General features: G+C 38.5%; 1 protein-coding gene across 4 annotated transcripts; it reads right to left on the reverse strand.

The window, feature by feature from the left end:
* Positions 1-36: 36 nt before the first annotated feature.
* Positions 37-18177, reverse strand: LOC117249912 (MAGUK p55 scaffold protein 4b). Of its 4 annotated transcripts, XM_033615754.2 has the most exons (22): positions 17574-18154; positions 14328-14449; positions 14115-14236; positions 13745-13822; positions 13571-13654; positions 12697-12828; positions 9043-9124; positions 7881-7966; positions 7616-7690; positions 7469-7535; positions 5863-5992; positions 5681-5739; positions 5528-5545; positions 4857-4898; positions 4652-4672; positions 4506-4520; positions 3514-3555; positions 3175-3348; positions 1636-1716; positions 1299-1501; positions 1061-1195; positions 37-890 (listed from the first exon to the last, which is right to left on the reverse strand). In XM_033615754.2, exons 2-22 carry the CDS (start codon positions 14383-14385, stop codon positions 699-701), a joined length of 1896 nt encoding a protein of 631 aa, XP_033471645.2. In that variant the 5' UTR covers positions 14386-14449; positions 17574-18154; the 3' UTR covers positions 37-698. The 4 variants fall into 4 exon arrangements, 2 of the variants coding, with proteins under 2 accessions (XP_033471645.2, XP_078022062.1); XM_078165936.1 differs by lacking the exon at positions 4506-4520; XR_013490520.1 differs by lacking the exons at positions 37-890; positions 1061-1195; positions 1299-1501; ... (10 more) ...; positions 7616-7690; positions 7881-7966 and adding exons at positions 9415-10371; positions 10459-10843 and having other exon boundaries at positions 9041-9124; positions 17574-18177.
* Positions 18178-18254: the final 77 nt, after the last annotated feature.

The following is an 18254-nucleotide window of genomic DNA, read 5'->3' on the forward strand; positions in this document are numbered from 1 at the left end:
TAAAAAACGGACTAAATAAATAAACAAATGAATAAATTACTATCAGAAGTGGTTTATTAACGTCACAAACGGGTACAAATATTAAAATATCATTGCTTTGCTTGCATTTTTGCACGTTATCACATTATTTTAAATTAATTTTAATTTAATTTTTTTGGTATGCAATGACACATTTGGGCTATAGCAAACCACGAAACAAAATTTACACAACTTCAGAATGAAAAAAACAAACAAAAACATATCACAAGAACCCAATTTGTTTTCTAGTAATGTAAACATCAATTGGAAAAATATCACATTCTTTATTGCAGGTTTGTGTAAAAGAGTGAGGAGCAGGGCAAGAAATTAACCTATTTTGCTCTTGTGCAGCTGTGAACACCGTGTTAAATTAAAGTTGCATATAGAACAGGAAAGTGAGAAATCTGCATCTATAACAATAATAATGATCCTTATAACAACACTCAAAGAGAGACGGCTTTGATGCTCTGCTCACTTCAGAGACTTAAAAACCAGATAAAGCACCCATGTAACAAGATCAAAATATTTAGGTTTCTTTCATGCCCTACTCCCCCAAAAAATAAAAACTGATTCACGTGTTGAGATTTTACAGTGAGAAATCTGTAAAATGAAAATGATATGCTGCCATGATAACAGGGGTCCCATCTCTCCTGCCCCCTCTCCTCCTCCTCCGTCCTGTCTTACGACTCGGCGGTGGGTCGTATCCAGCTGGCGGGGACCCACTGCGGCTCGTCCTGCGCCTTCCTCACCGCCGTCAGCAGCTGGACGCAGGAGTCCTGCAGCTCATCGTTGACGAATACGTAGTCGAAGAACTGCGAGAAGTGAGACTCCATCTTCCGGGCGGCATCTTCCATCTCCTGGAAGTCTTCGTCCTGATGGGGGGAACAAAAATGAAATAGAAAAACAGTTTGGTCATTTACAGCTTTTAAAAACTTTAAATCAAGAGGAAAACTGAGCGTCAAGGTCTTTCTGAGAAGCACTGTTCAATATAATGGGCTAATAAAAGATGAAAATAATAAAATCTGTTTCTAGAGGAGTTTACTTTGAACGGTCGATTGACGTAGTAGTTGGTGGTGATGTACGAGTCCTGTCTGGTCTCCCTGAGGCGCTCCAGTGGCGGAGGCTTCACGTAGATGATGTAGGCCCTCAGCTCGTGGGTCCTCACTGCCTGAATGGCCTAAACGAAGACATGAACCATTCAGATCGTTAACGTGACTGCGAGCACAAAACTACGCCTGTTAGCTGTATTATGACGAGGACAATGATGTCAGTGTTCTCACGTTCGGCTCTATGTCGACGACGCAGATCTTTCCGCTGCTTAAAACTTCCCTCACAGACTCGACACTGGTGCCGTACAGATTCCCCTTGTACTCGCCGTACTCCAGAAACCTGTTGTTATACATCATGTTGTCAAAGATTTCCCGGCTGGTGAAGTGATACTCTCTGCCAGACTCCTCGTATCCTTTGGGTGCTCTTGTGGTGTCTGGCCAAGAAAAAAGGAAGTAATATGATTGATATTGTTTCTCTTTGAGACAATCGATGAGCGCCAGGAGGAAAGTAAGGCTGAATGTGAATAAGCTGATTCTAAACTGGGTGGATGATGATGATGGTACGTACGAGGTACAGGTCCCTGGAAGATGTTGGGGTTCATTTCAATCAAACGCCTCCGAAGTTCATTCACACCCACACCGGGCGGACCTGAGAAAAAAAGGACAGACTTAATCACAACCATACATTTAATCACATCGAATTTGCTGTTCTGTTAGAGAGTTAATCGGAAACATTGGTTGGATATAGACTGTTAAAAAACAACTTGTCTCCGCCAAGGAAAAAGTTTCTGGCGGCCATCAAGACGACTCATACGAACACAGACAGGAGTGCCAACCAAAACAGATCTTGGGTTAGGGTTTGAAGGTCATTAAAAGCCAGTGCAAAGGTAGTTGTATCATGTAAGATAACCTTAGGCAGTGGTTCCCAACTGGTCCAGATTTCTCCTTCGTCATTAGTTCAAGGTCCACACAGTTTAATACATTAAGCGTCATACTTGCGTTTGGACGTGTCATCTAGTCTCGCGTGACCAGCCTCCCTTACTTCGGAATGGGAGTCTGGGGACATTCGTGTTTCGGTTTTTTTTTTTCGTTTTTTTTTTGTTCGTTTTTCCCAGAAACGGGCGGGGATATCCAGACCACGTGACGGCGTTGCCATAGGTACGGCACAAGTTTCATATCCATTTTAATCTCTTCTTGCGATGCACTGACCACTTCCTTTTCTGTTGTACTACGGACAACAATTCGGGGAACAGCAATTCCGGTGTAGGCGGGTGTAAGGCGAAGCTAATCAGCCGTTGGTCGAGGAAGTACACGGATTTGGATCCAATCACATCACTGTCGCTGGGAGCCAGCGCTAGTTCTATTACAACTTTCCGATGGGAATGTCCTCAGACGACAGAGTCAGCCGGCGTGCTGACGTCATCGGCGTCTGCATAAGAGACTACGTGTCATCAAGCTAATTTGCTGTCTTTGTTAAGGAAACAGCACTTCAAAATAAAAGCTCTGTGTCGGAAATTCACTGCACTCAATAATAGGAAGTGTTGTTTTTTTTTTTTTTTTCCCCACAAATCATATGTTTGCGGTCCATTGAGAATGGACACGTGACCCACTTTTGGACCACGACCCACCATATGGGAACCACTGGCTTACGGCATGAGTCAAGGCCGACAAAAGGGAGTTCTCTCTCTTATCCAACCTTCAATCACCAGAAAGAGCTTCCAAATCATTGAGCGCCACGCTGGCCTCAGTACTCTTCAGCCGAAACGTAACTCAAGGTTGTGAAGTTCACCAGAAAGGATGAGAAACCGAAGCTCCCTCAATATTTAGCAGTGTACAGACCGGAGAACACGCACCACCTTTCGCCCAACGATCTCAAGACGTAACATATGTGTGCACATCTTTGATATTCAAGTATCAGTTTGGACCAAATACATGATTGTCCTTGTTGTAGTTTCTGAGATCCAGCCATTTTATCATCATAACAGGTCTACATTTATTCTTTGTGCACATGGGACGACTGCTTTCTCCTTAAATATAATGGAATATATTGGAGAACAGTGTCCCATGTGCCCAAAGACAAATGGTTAAACTATAACTCTTACTGTACCTAAGAGGGCGATGAGGCGATGTGCATCCTGTGGGTGGCGCTGGTAGCGCACCACCTCCTCATAGGGGCTGTTGAGGGTGCCGTAGCAGCTGCTAGGGCAGCGGGTGTGGCAGGACGGCTGGACCGTGCTGTGAGACCGCCGCCGACAGAGACGCATGCTGCGCCTGAAGCCCGCTGAGAGGAAATCAGAGGTAATGTTAGTGTTTGGAGGATTATCAGTGATACGTACAGCACTCATGCAAACTGTTACACAGAACATAAGTGATATAAAGGGCTCTTAATGTGCAAAAATGAGTGCAGCTTGACTTTAATTCTGACAGACAGAGATTTCAGACGTACCTAAGTAGATCCCTTCAATGTTGCTGCTGAAGTCATCCTCCTCTGGTTTGATGTGAAGAGAAGCAGAGTGGAAAATATGGATGCAAAAGGAGGTGAAGAAGAACAAAAGACATAAACATAGAAATAAATACGGACACTTTTTAAAATTATCATAAAGAGGATGATCTAATAAGAATTAGCAGCTCAAATTAGAGCCAGATAATGAGGCAAAATCAAAAATTTATGAGTTATTATATAACAATATATAATAATGTGACACTATTTTTTGGTGGAGCTGTTGGTAGTAGAGCTGGACTGCTTGATTTAGGCAAATATCAACAATCTAATAATAACAAATCAACTGATAACAGTTTATTTAGCATAAAATAAAACTACTTTTTTTCCCCAAGGATTCTGCAAATATGAAAATTAAATGTTAAGAGACTGAAAACATACAGATTTGAAAGGAAAAGATAAATAAAAAAAAATTAAATTCTAAAAAATTGGTAATAAATAAAACCAATTAATAGTAATACAAATAATAATAAATAATTAGTGATAAATTTATTAGTAAAAAATTAAATAACAGTGAGAGATGGCAAAAAAATCTGAATAAAAATTAGCTTAAAAATAAAAAAGAAATAAAATAAAAATTAACAATACCATACTTTTTCTAAAAGACAAGGTATCGCTATTAAATGTAAATCCTAAATTAGCAATAATAATAAATAAATGTATTATTAAATTATTGATAAAAGATTTATGCCAAAGTTGGGAGACTGAACCAGCAGAGATATCTCAACTTTAAATGTCTCAAAAAAGTCTAAATCCTACAATTCCCACAATGCAGTGCAACGACTATGAAACATATGCTTTTTATTACACACTGATTATTTGTTTATTTCTGTATTCTTATGTATAATTTCTGACTCTTTTACGTATGTAACTTGTGCAGGTTCGTGAGTTTAATCTCCACAGGTAGATAAAAATACAAACACCAGAAGCTTTCTCACCTTCTCTGAGCTCGTCTGATATTTCCCCGTCAGACGGCGGGAGAGTTTGGAAAGGAAACAATAACAAGTGTTTCAGATGAAGGACGAGAGACAGAGTCGCCGGATTCACAGCCCAAACCAGATTAAATCAACAAAGACTTACCTACCAGATTCAAATGCCTCCTCATCTGACAAAGGAAAACACACGAGGGAAATTAATCACACAGCAAAAAGGGGGTTGCTAACAGCATCGTTTTATGTTTCTTGGAAATCTAATTAAGAAAGTGTAGGAAAAAACAAAGCAGCAAAGACACACAATAAGTTTGTTTATAAAAGATTACAGGCTAATAAATAAATAAGTGACAGGTTTACCTGCTTCCACACATCTCTCATCGATGGCCATCAGGTCTTCCTCTGTGGGTGAAAAATGGGTATAAAAAGTTATATCTGTAATACAACACAGAAATAAATCATTTTGCTTTAAAGCTAAATGGCAAATAAAGACAGGCAGCTCAAGAGTCAAAAGCAAAGGAAAAAGGGATAAATATAAAATAAATAAAATGAAATAAAATAAAATAAATACATGAAAATATTAAAATAACTAAAATAAAATTTGTACAAATAAAATGTAATATAATAAATAAAAATATTACATAATATCATATAATAAAAATAAAATAGAATATTAAAAGTAAAATATTATGAAATAAAAGTACAAATACAATTTAATATAATAAATAAAAACAATTATATAAATATAATTTATCAAAACATAAAATAAAAAAATCAAAAGCAAAATATACTGAAATAAAATAAGTATAATAAAATAAAAAAATAAAATATCACAATAAAAATATAGAAAATATGTTTTCAAAATACTGAAAAATATTAAAAATAAATTACAATAAAATATTAAAATAGAAATATCTACAATATAATATAATACAAAACAAAATACTAAACATTGAAACCATTAAAAATATAATATAGTATAATATACAAAATAAAGTACAAGAGTACAACATGAAGTGTAATGTCCTTACCTTCCTCTACAGTGCTCACTTCAGTTAGTTTGGGGTGAAACACAATGAAAACTCAAATGTGAAAGCAGGTTGTACAGAGGCTGTAAATTCAGAAAATGTTCTGACTTTTAAATAAAGTCTGAGATACGTTAAAGGAGATGATGGTGAACTTACAGGTCTGTATGCAGGCATGTGGCTGATAAGGCTGAGACCACCAGAACTCCCTCTGCTTCCTGTTACAACAAAAGTTTCTGCTTATTAATTATCACAATACAGCAGCACTGGGAGTTTGTGAATTATCAAAAAATATTCCAGTAAATAAAAACATGTTGACAAAATCAGTGAATGCTCCTGACCGTTTCAGCAGGTTGGTGGAGGGGATGAGGCCGGCGCAGGCCATGTTGCTGGGCAGTTTCTTGGCCTGCCACCAGAGGGCGTCTGTCTGGTCCACAATCTCCAGGACGTCACCTTTTCTGAAGCTCATTCCTGTAAATTACCATTAAGTCAACATTACATAAATAAAAAAATAAAATAAAAAAAGCTTATGAAATAAATAAACATGTAAAATACCATTAATTCAACATTACATAAAAAAATACATACAAAATAAAAATAAAAAATCCTATAAAATAAATAAACATGTAAAATACCATTTAAGTCAACATTAAATAAACAAAAATAAAAAATCCTACAAAATAAATAAACATGTAAAATACCATTTAAGTCAATATTAACTAAAAAATCCTGTGAAATAAATAAACATGCAAAATACCATTTAAGTCAATATTAAATAAATAATAAAAATGAAAATAAAAAAATCCTATGAAATAAATAAACATGTAAAATACCATTTAATTCAACATTAAATTAAAAAAATACATAAAAAATAAAAAAATCCTATAAAATAAATAAAAATGTAAAATACCATTTAAGTCAACATTAAATAAACAAAAAAATAAAAATAACAAATCCTACAAAATAAATAAACATGTAAAATACCATTTAAGTCAATATTAAATAAAAAATCCTGTGAAATAAATAAACATGTAAAATACCATTTAAGTCAATATTAAATAAATAATAAAAATGAAAATAAAAAAATCCTGTGAAATAAATAAACATGTAAAATACCATTTAATTCAACATTAAATTAAAAAAAATACATAAAAATAAAAAATCCTATAAAATAAATAAACATATAAAATACCATTTAAGTCAACATTAAATAAACAAAAAATAAAAATAAAAAAATCCTACAAAATAAATAAACATGTAAAATACCATTTAAGTCAATGTTAAATAAATAGTAAAAATGAAAATAAAAAAATCCTATGAAATAAATAAACACGTAAAATACCATTTAAGTCAATATTAAATAAACAAAAAAACAAAAATAAAAAACCCTGTGAAATAAATAAACATGTAAAATACCATTTAAGTCAATATTAAATAAATAGTAAAAATGAAAATAAAAAAATCCTGTGAAATAAATAAACATGTAACATACCAATTAAGTCAACATTAAATAAATAAATAAACAGAATTAAAAAAAATATGAAATAAACAAACATGGCTATGAAATAAACCGTGAAATAAATAAAGGAGGCAATAAATATCAAAATAAATGTATACAAAAAAATAAAAAATAAGTCAATATAGTAAAATTAATAAATAAAAAAAATAGATTTTTATAAAAAAATAACCGTAAACCATTTTTATTAGATAACCACACCCCATTCATTTGAATATGAGACATTGAAATAAAAAAGTGGGGAAATAAATGTGCCAGCAAGAAATAAATTTCCCCTGAAATAATAAAAAGCATCCTTTAGAAAAAAAACATATTTATCTATATTTTATATATCTATATATTTATTTTCTCATGTGTATATTTCAGGGTTTATTTCATAGCCATATTTATTTATTTATTAACAACTGACTTAAATGACATTTCATACACACCGGCGTCGGCGCAGGGGATGGTTGGGTCCTGCTGGGGGCTGTAGTCGGCCATGGCCCTCACGTAGAGCTAAGCAGACAAAAGTCATTTCTTAATGATATGTTGGTGTTTTTGTGTGTGTAGATAGAGAAATAAAAATAATGATTTACCATCGTCTGGTTGTGGACCGGCCTCTCTGTGATGGGGACGACCTTGAACATGATGGTGCCTTGCGACCTTGCTTGCTGATTGGTTGGAAAGAAACAAGATACGATATATGATGTGAGCTGTGACTCAGAGGTCTACAGGAAAGACAATGTGGCATTCAAGACCACAGATATAAAGGAGGGAAAATGACATAGGCTAATGTTTATAGTATGAATATAAAAAACAGTGGTCTCATTTTACAGTTTGTATCCACACAAAGCGACGCACCACAACTTGGATGACTTGCTCAGGTTCCATCCCATCCACGGGAAAACCATTCACCTCTATGATCCTGTCCCCCGCATGGAGCAGACCTACACACACACACACACACACACACATAAATACAAATACAAACACCAAAGCAGACTTCATCAAGAGCTTGTTATGCTAAGAACATTTAAAAAAGAAAATAAATATTACATATAATTTGTGATATCTAATTATTTCCTGAAGACTATATCATCGTCATCATTTTTATTATTAATTTTATTTTTAAATTTTGAATTTTCTCTGGATTTTTTTTTCCATGTATATATTTTGTTTTTGTTTTTATTATTGTTATTGGCTTGGTTGTCCGTCAGTGTTAATTTTGTGAGCTTCTTGTTGTCATTTATTTCTTGTATTTTTTTCAATTATGTTAGCTTAGCTTTTTTTTAAATTTTATTTTATTAATATTAGTTTTTTTTTCCCCCCTTTTTTGTAATTTGTTTTTCTCTTTAAGTCGAGGGGAGGTCCGTTGTTTCATTTTTTATTTTTCATCATCTGGATTTTATGCAGTGTTCTGTGTGTGCAAATAAAAATATATGAGTGTAATAAATAAATAAAAATGACGGTATCATCAAGTTAACTTTGAAGTGATTATTAAAGTGTGCGTGTCTTTGAAATCACCAAAACCTGGTTAGTTTTAAAATAAAGTAAAAATATACAGACAGCTATAAATATTATGTCTTTTCCTACATTATCCTTTAACCTAAATATAATATGATATAAATTAGGTAGAGAGCAGAGGTAGGAGACTCGAATCACATGATTTGACTCAAGTCTGACCCAAATCGCAAATTTGAGGACTTGACTTTGACTTGGTATTCATGACCTGAGACTGATGATTTGAAAGGACGTGACTGTGTCCTCCTGCCTGCAGCTCTCCTCGGAGGAATGGCTTGACTTGCTCGATTTTCACCACAGTGACTTGGGACTTGAGGGTTATAACTTGAGATATTGAGGTTGTGACTCGATAAAAGCTCAAATGAAAGCATGTAAGTTTACTTTTTAAAGGGTAGTACTCTCTCAGTTGTTACCCTGTCATGTCACCAACATATCGTTAACGAAATCCAAGAATTTCAGCTTCTAGTTAACGACACAAAGAGAGGTAAGAGAAAAAGCTCACCGCTGCGATCAGCCAGCCCTCCGTGAATCACCCGAGCGACAAAAATCTCCCCTGTGATCTCGTTTCTCTTTATGGTCGCTCCCTGGAACACAACAGGTGAGAACACAGAGTGAATAAAAGCGTGAAGGGTGGAGTTGACGTCAAATGGAATCACACAAGTCAAGACTAATGATGCCGATGGAGTCTGGTGGAAGTCGTGACAGGATGTAACGACTGGAGGAAGAGATTGGAAGGTTTAATTCACGACAGCTGCGACAAAAACAAAATGAATGCTGAGGAAGTTCCTGAAATGAGCAGACAGAGGAAATGATGAAATGATCCACAACACGATGGACGAAAACGGCGAGAAATGCAGCAATAAAAATCAGCTACCACTGTGTGCGTTTGCAGGTCAGCCACTCTGCAGAGACGACTTGAAAGGTCCCACGAAGTCCACGCTTTGGACACTCTTCAGCGCCTCTCACGCCGCCTTCTTCCTCCTCTTCTTCCGCTGGTTTGAGCGACCTCCTTTCACAGCGTGGGACGCCTCCTTGGGCTCATCCAGCAGCCCGTTGGTCAGAGGCTGCTTGGGCGCTTGATGCTCGGCGTGCTTCGTCTGTGGCGAAGGCGAGTTCTTTGTCTTGGGGGTAGTTCGGGGGGACGCACGGCAGGACACGGACAGACAGCTGGTCCCCTGAGAGGTGGAGGGAGCGTCTGCAGAGCTGCTGAGGGAGGAGGAGGAGGAGGGAAGCGAGGGGAAGGAACATCTGGATTGGTGGGTCAGAGACGGACGCTGCCCTCTGCTCTTTGGAGTTTGGTTTTTCGTAGGTGTGCCGTCTTGCTCAGCAGGTCTCAGGGCGTTGATCTCAGTCGTCCTGGTGGCGGCGAGGAGCGTCTGCAGCCGGTCCACCACCTGAGTGAGAAGCGCCAAGGCCTGGGAGTTGTCCTGCACTGTCTCCGACATGCGCTCAGTCGCTGCTGCCATCTTCTCCCCGAGGAGCTTGATGTCTTTGGTGCTGTTCTCCATGGAGCAGGCGGCCAGCTGCACCGTCGTCCTCAGCTCGTCCAGGCTCTCCTGCTTGGCGAGCTCCACGGGGGACACCGGGGGTAGATCCACCACTCGGCGAGGGCACATAGGGCTCGGGGGAGCAGTGCGGATGCGAGGGCTTTGGCTTCGTAGCCTGGTGGGCAGGCCTGGCTGGAGGTAGTCGTCCGAGTTGGAGTAGTAAGGCACGGTGAGACACGGGGGAGACATGGTCCACCGCCGCGCTGTGGGAAGCGACGATGACGCATTGATAGACTCTCCTGCTTCATCTTCATCTCCGCTGCCCAGCTCTTCGATGATGTTGTCTCCAACGAGAAAACAGACACTATTAATCCATGAAAGCAGCTGTGATGGACGATGAAAGGATGAAAGGAGACGGATGATTTTCTTACCGATCAGAACGGAGCTGTAGACGGACGGCGCCGAGCGGTTCAGACTTTGCTCCCAGAGGAAGTTGGAGTAGCAAACTCTACACCGGCTCAGCGACTTGCTACAGCACATCTGACACTGAGTCATCGGCTTACAGCGAGGCGGAGCGTACGGCCGAGCTGCTGCTGCGTGACACTGCGGCTCAGTCGGCGGGTAGCTGCCTCTGCGAACGCCACACCAGTCCTTGGTGTCTGGGCTCCCAACAGCCGGGCTCTGGACCCCGAATGCACCGCCTCGGTGAAGCCTCTGCCGTGTGAGACGCCTCAGGGTGTCCCAGTGACTGCGGATCCCCACTCTGGAGCTTTTTGCACACGGGGAGGAGGCACCGGGAAGCCGCTGGTTGTGGAGCTGTGAGACAACAGAGTCACTCAAAGGCAGAGGGAAATGCTCAACACAGGAAGTAGAGACAGAGCTTCTGCTGGGAAAAAACAAGATTAAAAAATGGAACGTAACTCACAACAGAGGAGCTGCATTTAAGTATTTTGCAGACACTGATAATAAAAGAGTTTCCTTCCTTTCCGGCGGGCTGTGCTGTGAGGAAATCTGTAGCACCAACACACAATTACTCAAATGACAGATTATACAAACATCTGGTCTCTGCTGGATGCAGTCAGCTGTTTGATTTATATTTGGGGGAAAAAATTAAATATCCACAAGCATCTGCTTTAATACTGGAACGTATGTATGAGTTACAAACAAATAAACAACTGAATGTTAATAGTCTTCTGCATCCACACAAATACAATCAGGTTACAAGGAAAGGAATCATTTCCAAACTACACTACTTGGCCAGAAGTATGTGGACACCTCTGTCCTGTATTTAGATTATATGCTGGAAAAAAACAACAACTTCATTTTAATTTTACAGGCTGTAGTTAGTGCTGCTGTTGTATTGTATTGTACACAATAATAATGATAATAATGATTTGTGTGTTCTTCCTATGTCTCTAATTAAATCGTTATTTTATTTATTTTCTTTTCAAGTGTGTTCTTCCAATGTGTTGGTAATTTTTTTTAAAAAAATGTATTTAATCCATTCAAGTGTGTTCTTGCTGTCTTTTTAATTCAATTCAATTCTATTTAATTTAATCTAATTTAATCTAATCTAATTCAATTCATTTAATTTAATCTAATTTAATCTAATTTAATTTAATCTAATTTAATTCAATTCAAATTAATTTGATTTAATTTTAATTTATTAACTTTTTTAGGTGTGGTCTTCCTATGTTTTTTTTTTCTTAAGTTTATCTTTTAAATTATATTGTTATTTTCTTTTAATTTTCATTTATTTATACGTCTTTTTCTTTTAATGTTTTAATTTAAATTTTATTCTATTTACCTTTTTTTTTTAAAGTGCGCTCATACGATGTGGTGTTGTTAGTTAATTAAATTAGATTTTTAAAATTTTATTAATTTACTATTTATTCAAATTTATTTATTAATTTTAAGTGCATTCTTTGTCTTTTTTTTAATTTAATTTAGTTTTTATTCAATTTTATTTTTAAGTGTGTTCTCCCTAATTCTTTTTTAAGTGTACTTTTTAAATTTTATTTTTTATTTTATTTTAATCATCTTTTAAGTGTGTGTGTGCATGCTGCGTGTCTTTATTTATTTATCTATTATTTTATTGTATTTTTTCTGATACGTTGTTCTTATGTCTTTTTTTATGAATTTTTAAATTAACCTTTTCTTTTCTTTCTTTCTTGCTTTCTTTCTTTCTTTCTTTGTGAGTGTTTTTCCTATGTCTTTTTGATCTATTAATTGTTTTAATTTTTTCTATTCTTTCTATTTCTTTTGACATTATGTTTATTAATATGAAAAATCACGGCAATACCATTTTTTTTATCTTTAAAGCTAATGCTTTATACTAAAAACACTTGACACACATCTATAAGAAGCTGTTTTTGTACCATTTAAAATCCTTGGAGCAGGACTTCATGATCTACGGCCATTTTTACACTCAGAGAAGTTTGTCTGATCCCACAAAACCTGTTTCTGCAAAGAGGGATTAAACATAAACAGTGGAGGTGATCCCATCAAAATCTGACCTCATTTTCAGGTCAGGTAGTTTCTAACTACTGAGTCGACTCAGGCCTCAGGTAAGGTGACTGTGACGCCAGCTAAGCTGCTCTGAAATGTTTCATATCAGAACTTCATTAACAGCTTTTATATTTTAAGGAGACTTTCACAGCGTGGCTCACCAGAGGCTGCTTGTTCTTCACCAGGCAGACGATCCTGGTGGCCTCCTCATCGTCCGGCAGGTCGTCTGGCATTGGCGGCAGCACCGGCTCATAGTCCTTCTGGGCCACCGTATCATGAGCTGAGAGGAGAGCCTATGAGACATGAAGATCAAACATTTTTTTTATTGAAAACTGCTGCGCTGGTGGTCCAAATAATGTAAATCAGATTAATTTTGCTGACTTTCATATACACTTTCACTTATTTTAATGTTATCTATTTATTTTTGTTTTTATTTTTTTCATATTTTATATATTATTTATTTTTATATCTAATTATTATTATCATATTTTTTATGTTTAATTTTTTTTCATATTTTGTATTTATTTAAAAAAAAATTCAAATTATTTTTTAAATTATTTTTTAACATGTTTGAGATCAAATCTAATCTAAATCTAATCTTATCTTTCTTTCCTTGTTTAGCACCTTTTAAACTGTCCTTATCCCACATGTATGGTGTCCTTTAATCAACGCTCCCTCATCTGTAAGTCTGACTTAACATTTTGTCATATTAATAATGTTTTAATAATATTAAAATGACATAGGCGCCTATAATAATTTACAAATCTTTAGTGATAATCACTAAAATTATAACTATAGAGCAGTTCAAGGTTGTAAAAAATATTGTTTTACTATTTGTACACACAAATACAAGAGAAAAAAATAATAAATTAAACAATAAAACACTATATTTACATGTAAAGTCATTTTATTCAAAGTCATTTTTTGCCCTTTCCATTAACAGTCAATTCAAATGACTGAAAATATAAACAATTAAAAACATAAATAAAGACACAACAGCACTTTACATATTACAGAATTATGAATACTTGTTACCTGCAGGTGCGGCTGTCTCAGGAGGCGGTAGAGCTCTTTGGCGTCTTCAGAGCAGCCCGGCAACGCTCTGATGTCGATCAGCAGCTACAAACCACACATCCACCACTTTCAAAAGTCTTCCACAAAATAAATACAAGCAACAAATAATTAATAAAACACAGTCTGAGATTGAACCTGAAGTGAAAGTCCTGAAGCGTAGTCGAGAGCTGGTGCTGGGGAGTTCCTCAGGTGCCTCTGGAGACACTCGTAAACCTGAAACACAATGTCGTCAAGTGATTAATAACAAAAACAGTTGCAGTAGTTTTCAGTGGGTGGTTAAGAATCTTAAAGGAACAAATCCCATCCTGAAACACTGAGGTTTTTAGATTTTATCAAAGTCCAACTTTCCTTCAGCCTGCTTCTTTTGCTTGTCCATGTTCAATTTGGAAAACGAGCTCAGACAAAGCACAAAGAAGCACACTGATGGTGTCAGAATGTTTACTGACGTTAGGATTTTGAGCGCAGCCACATTAAAGAAACATTCATTTTCAAAGTGTTCTCAGACCTTGAGCAGCGACTGCAGCCACGGGGCGTTCAGCAGACTGTGCAGGATCTCCGCTCCGTCGATGTCCTGATTTACCGATGACCTCACCTCCTCGATCACATCAGTCAGGATCTGACGCAGGCCTGCGGCACACAAACACACACCGACGGACGAGTGTAAACACAGAGCTGAAGCCGTAGGTCATAAAATGCACCACTGACGTTCCCTGCTGACCTTGTTCTCCGAGCTCACAGTGGGGGTTCAACACCTGAGCCTCCACCGCCTGCCTCATGGTCACTGGACCCCTGACCTTTGACCCCAACCTCCTGCTGACTGATTACGAGGACCAGAAAAACCTGGAGAGGTGAAGAAAACACAACATACAGTGTCAGTGTGGTAACTGAATTGAACAAAACTTTACATACAAATATGCACTGTGTTTGTATATATGTACATCATACACATCATATCCATGTTTCTATGGTGATGTAGTATGTACGCTGTCTTGTCATTGGGAGGTGGAGGGGATGGTGGATGCTGTGTCACCTAGGCGAGATGCCTGCCTATCTGCAGACCACTGTTCAAGACCCGTCGCTGTGTTTCCTGCTGGGATAGTGCCCCAGAAAGTGGTAGTTTTTAATGAGAAATCTTTCACTTTTCTGTCGGAATAGTGTAATAAAAAGTGGTTGCTTTTTACAGAGTCATCGCTGTGTTTCCTGCCAGGACAGTGCCCCCAAAAGTGGTACTTTTCACTGAGAAACCTCTGCGTTTCCTGCCAGTATAGTGGCACAAAAAGTGGTTGTTTTTTTACTGAGACATAGCTGCATTTCCTGCCAGTAAAGTGCCATGAAAAAATTTTTTTTCCCAAGACATGAATGCGTTTCCTGCTGGAATGGTGTCCCAAGAAGTGGTTGTTTTTAATGAGAAATCTCTGACTTTTCTATCTTAATAGTGCCACAAAAAGTGGGAGTTTTCACTGAGAAACCTCTGCGTTTCCTGCCAGTATAGTTGCACGAAAAGTGGTTGTTTTTTTACTGAGACATAGCTGCGTTTCCTGCCAGGAAAGTGCCATGAAAAAACATTTTTTTCCCTAGACATGGATATGTTTCCTGCTGGAAGGGTGCCCCAAAAAGTGGTTGATTTTTACAGTCATCGCTGTATTTCCTGCCAGGATAGTGCCCCAAAAAGTGGTAGTTTTCACTGAGAAACCTCTGCGTTTCCTGCCAGTATAGTGGCACGAAAAGTGGTTGTTTTTTACCGAGACATAGCTGCGTTTCCTGCCAGGAAAGTGCCATGAAAAAAGTTTTTTTTTCCTGGACATGGATGTGTTTCCTGCCGGGAAAGTGCCCCAAAAAGTGGTTGTTTTATATGAGAAATCTCTGACTTTTCTGTCTTAATAGTGTCACAAAAAGTGGTTGCTTTTTACTGAGTCATCGCTGCGTTTCTTGCCAGGATAGTAGCACGAAAAGCAGCTGTTTCCTGCCAGGAAAGTGCCATGAAAAAATTTTTTTTTCCCCAAATCATCGCTGCATTTTACAGAGTCATAGCTGTATTTCCTGCCAGAATAGTGCCCCCAAAAGTGGTAGTTTTCACTGAGAAATCTCTGCGTTTCTGCCAGTATAGTGGCACGAAAAGCGGTTGGTTTTTTTACCGAGACATAGCTGCGTTTCCTGCCAGGAAAGTGCCATGAAAAAATGCTTTTTCCCAGGACATCAATGTGTTTCCTGCTGGAATGGTGTCCCAAAAATGGTTGTTTTTAATGAGAAATCTCTGACTTTTCTGTCTTAGTAGTGTAATGAAAAGTGGTTGCTTTTTACAGAGTCATCGCTGTGTTTCCTGCCAGGATAGTGCCCCCAAAAGTGGTACTTTTCACTGAGAAACCTCTGAGTTTCCTGCCAGTATAGTGGCACGAAAAGCGGCTGCTTTTTTACCGAGACATAGCTGCGTTTTCTGCCAGGAAAGTGCCACGAAAAAACATTTTTTCCCAGGACATGGATGCGTTTCCTGCTGGAATGGTGCCCCAAAAAGTGGTTGTTTTTTACAGAGTCATCGCTGTGTTTCCTGCCAGGACAGTGCCCCCAAAAGTGGTAGTTTTCACTGAGAAATCTCTGTGTTTCCTGCCAGTATAGTGGCACGAAAAGTGGTTGTTTTTACCGAGACATAGCTGCATTTTCTGCCAGGAAAGTTCCATGAAAAAACATTTTTTCCCCCCAGGACATCGATGCATTCTTGCTGGAAGGGTGCCCGAAAAAGTGGTTGTTTTTAATGAGAAATCTCTGACTTTTCTGTTGGAATAGCGTCACGAAAAGTGGTTCCGTTTTACAGAGTCATCACTGTCTTTCCTGCCAGGATAGTGCCCCCAAAAAGTGGTAGTTTTCACGGAGAAACCTCTGCGTTTCCTGCCACAAAAAGCGGTTGTTTCCTGCAAGTAAAGTGCCACAAAAATTTTTTTTTTTCCCAAATCACTGCTGCGTTTTACAGCGTCATCGCTGTATTTCCTGCCAGGAAAATGCCCCAAAAAGCGGTAGTTTTCACTGAGAAACCTCTGCGTTTCCTGCCAGTATAGTGGCACAAAAAGTGGTTGTTTTTTACCGAGACATAGCGGCATTTCCTGCCAGGAAAGTGCCATGAAAAAACGTTTTTTCCCCCCAGGACATGGATGCATTTCTTGCTGGAAGGGTGCCCGAAAAGTGGTTGTTTTTAATGAGAAATCTTCCCAACAGTAACTAAGTGTTTTTTGTGCCTAAACCTAACCACACATTAACTACAGCCTTGTAGAAACATAATCTTTCAGTGCATCCGCAACTTTTATTTTAAAATGTATTCTGCCGATTGGGTTGAAAATAATAAAAGTCCGACAAGACAGGGCTGCAGGATTATCTTCTAAAACAGGATCTGCTGTTTTGTTTTTTCCACAAAACTCTTGGGCCTCTTCTGTGGCATCACTTTGCCTGCCTGGTAATCCAGCCGTGAGCATGCAGTGGGATCAGGTGAGGGAGGTGCAGCCACAACTCCATGAGTGGTTAGTGTGAATGGGGTCAGGGGTTAATGGCACACTTCACGGCGGCTCGTAAGAGAGACAGTGATGTAAACACAGAGATGTGCAGACCCTAATCTCTGGCTGGTGAACCATCAGGAGACAGCAAACACCAGTATGCACAAAATAACTGACATTTTTAGGGAAGAAATTTAGGTTTGATGGCATTTTAACCTTCATGAGGTCAGGTTGACATTCAGATGACACTGTGATGGACCAAAACAGGTTGAAAAAGTAAAGTCAGGCAGCTTCTACTACCTCTATAAAACTAATCATGACTGTAAATAAACCGTCACAACCACACGTGATGTATTTAAGCAAAAACAAGTGAAAAATTGGTTGCTTTAAAGAAATAAAACAGAAGGAGCTCCTCAAGACGTAGTCAGAGGGAGAGGATGACCCTGTGGCCTTCCTCCAAGCTCTTCAAACAAAAAGCATCTTACCTTAAAGTCTGAATCCTTAAATATGCCAAAAGCTTTCCTCCTCCAGCTCCTGCAGGTTTGTGCAGGAAAACGTTCGTACGCAATGGGAAAATATTCCCCAGAGACTGGACGGAGCTCTACACTTTCACCGAGCTGCAGGGAACGAGAGGGAGAGAGAGAGAGAGAGAGAGAGAGAGAGAGAGAGAGAGAGGGCTGTAATCTCTCCCGATCCCACTTAATCCCGGGCAAGAGAGCCTCCTGCCTCTAGCCACCGGAAGCCAGTTCCTCCCTCACCGGCTGGCTGGCTGCCGCAGAGCTGCCAAATCTTCTTAACTCTTTCAGCTTTCAGCGGCACGCAGGAGGAGCAAGTGGAGAGGAGGCGACTCCACGGTCTGACAAAGGAGGAGAGAATTTAGGTGTCAGGAGATGATGGGGTACTTCGGCATTTTGCACTCACGCTTTAGAGAAGTGCTTTACAATTCCAGCTCTTGAAAAGGGACAGATTGAGAGAGATGTGTTTAAAAAAGTTGAGAAAAGCCTTCAGTCAGCAATTAAAAATCTGCTTATCTGCCTCAACAGCTGGAGTTAATGGAGAGTGCAGATAAACCATCTCCTTAGGCAAACTCAAAAATCTGACAGGAATGGGGTTTATCTCCTGATTGGTAATCTTATTCCAAAGGAAATACAACAAAATCTCTCCTC

The sequence above is a fragment of the Epinephelus lanceolatus genome, chromosome 24, assembly GCF_041903045.1.
Source record: "Epinephelus lanceolatus isolate andai-2023 chromosome 24, ASM4190304v1, whole genome shotgun sequence".
Lineage (NCBI taxonomy): Eukaryota > Metazoa > Chordata > Actinopteri > Perciformes > Serranidae > Epinephelus > Epinephelus lanceolatus.

Coding starts and splice junctions, on each gene's coding strand:
- LOC117249912 (XM_033615754.2), bottom strand. CDS start 14,385: ATGAGGCAGGCGGTGGAGGCTCAGGTGTTGAACCCCCACTGTGAGCTC. Junction 7,536..7,615: donor CGGTCCACAACCAGACGATG/GTAAATCATTAT, acceptor TTGTCTGCTTAG/CTCTACGTGAGGGCCATGGC. Junction 5,993..7,468: donor CATCCCCTGCGCCGACGCCG/GTGTGTATGAAA, acceptor GGTAATTTACAG/GAATGAGCTTCAGAAAAGGT.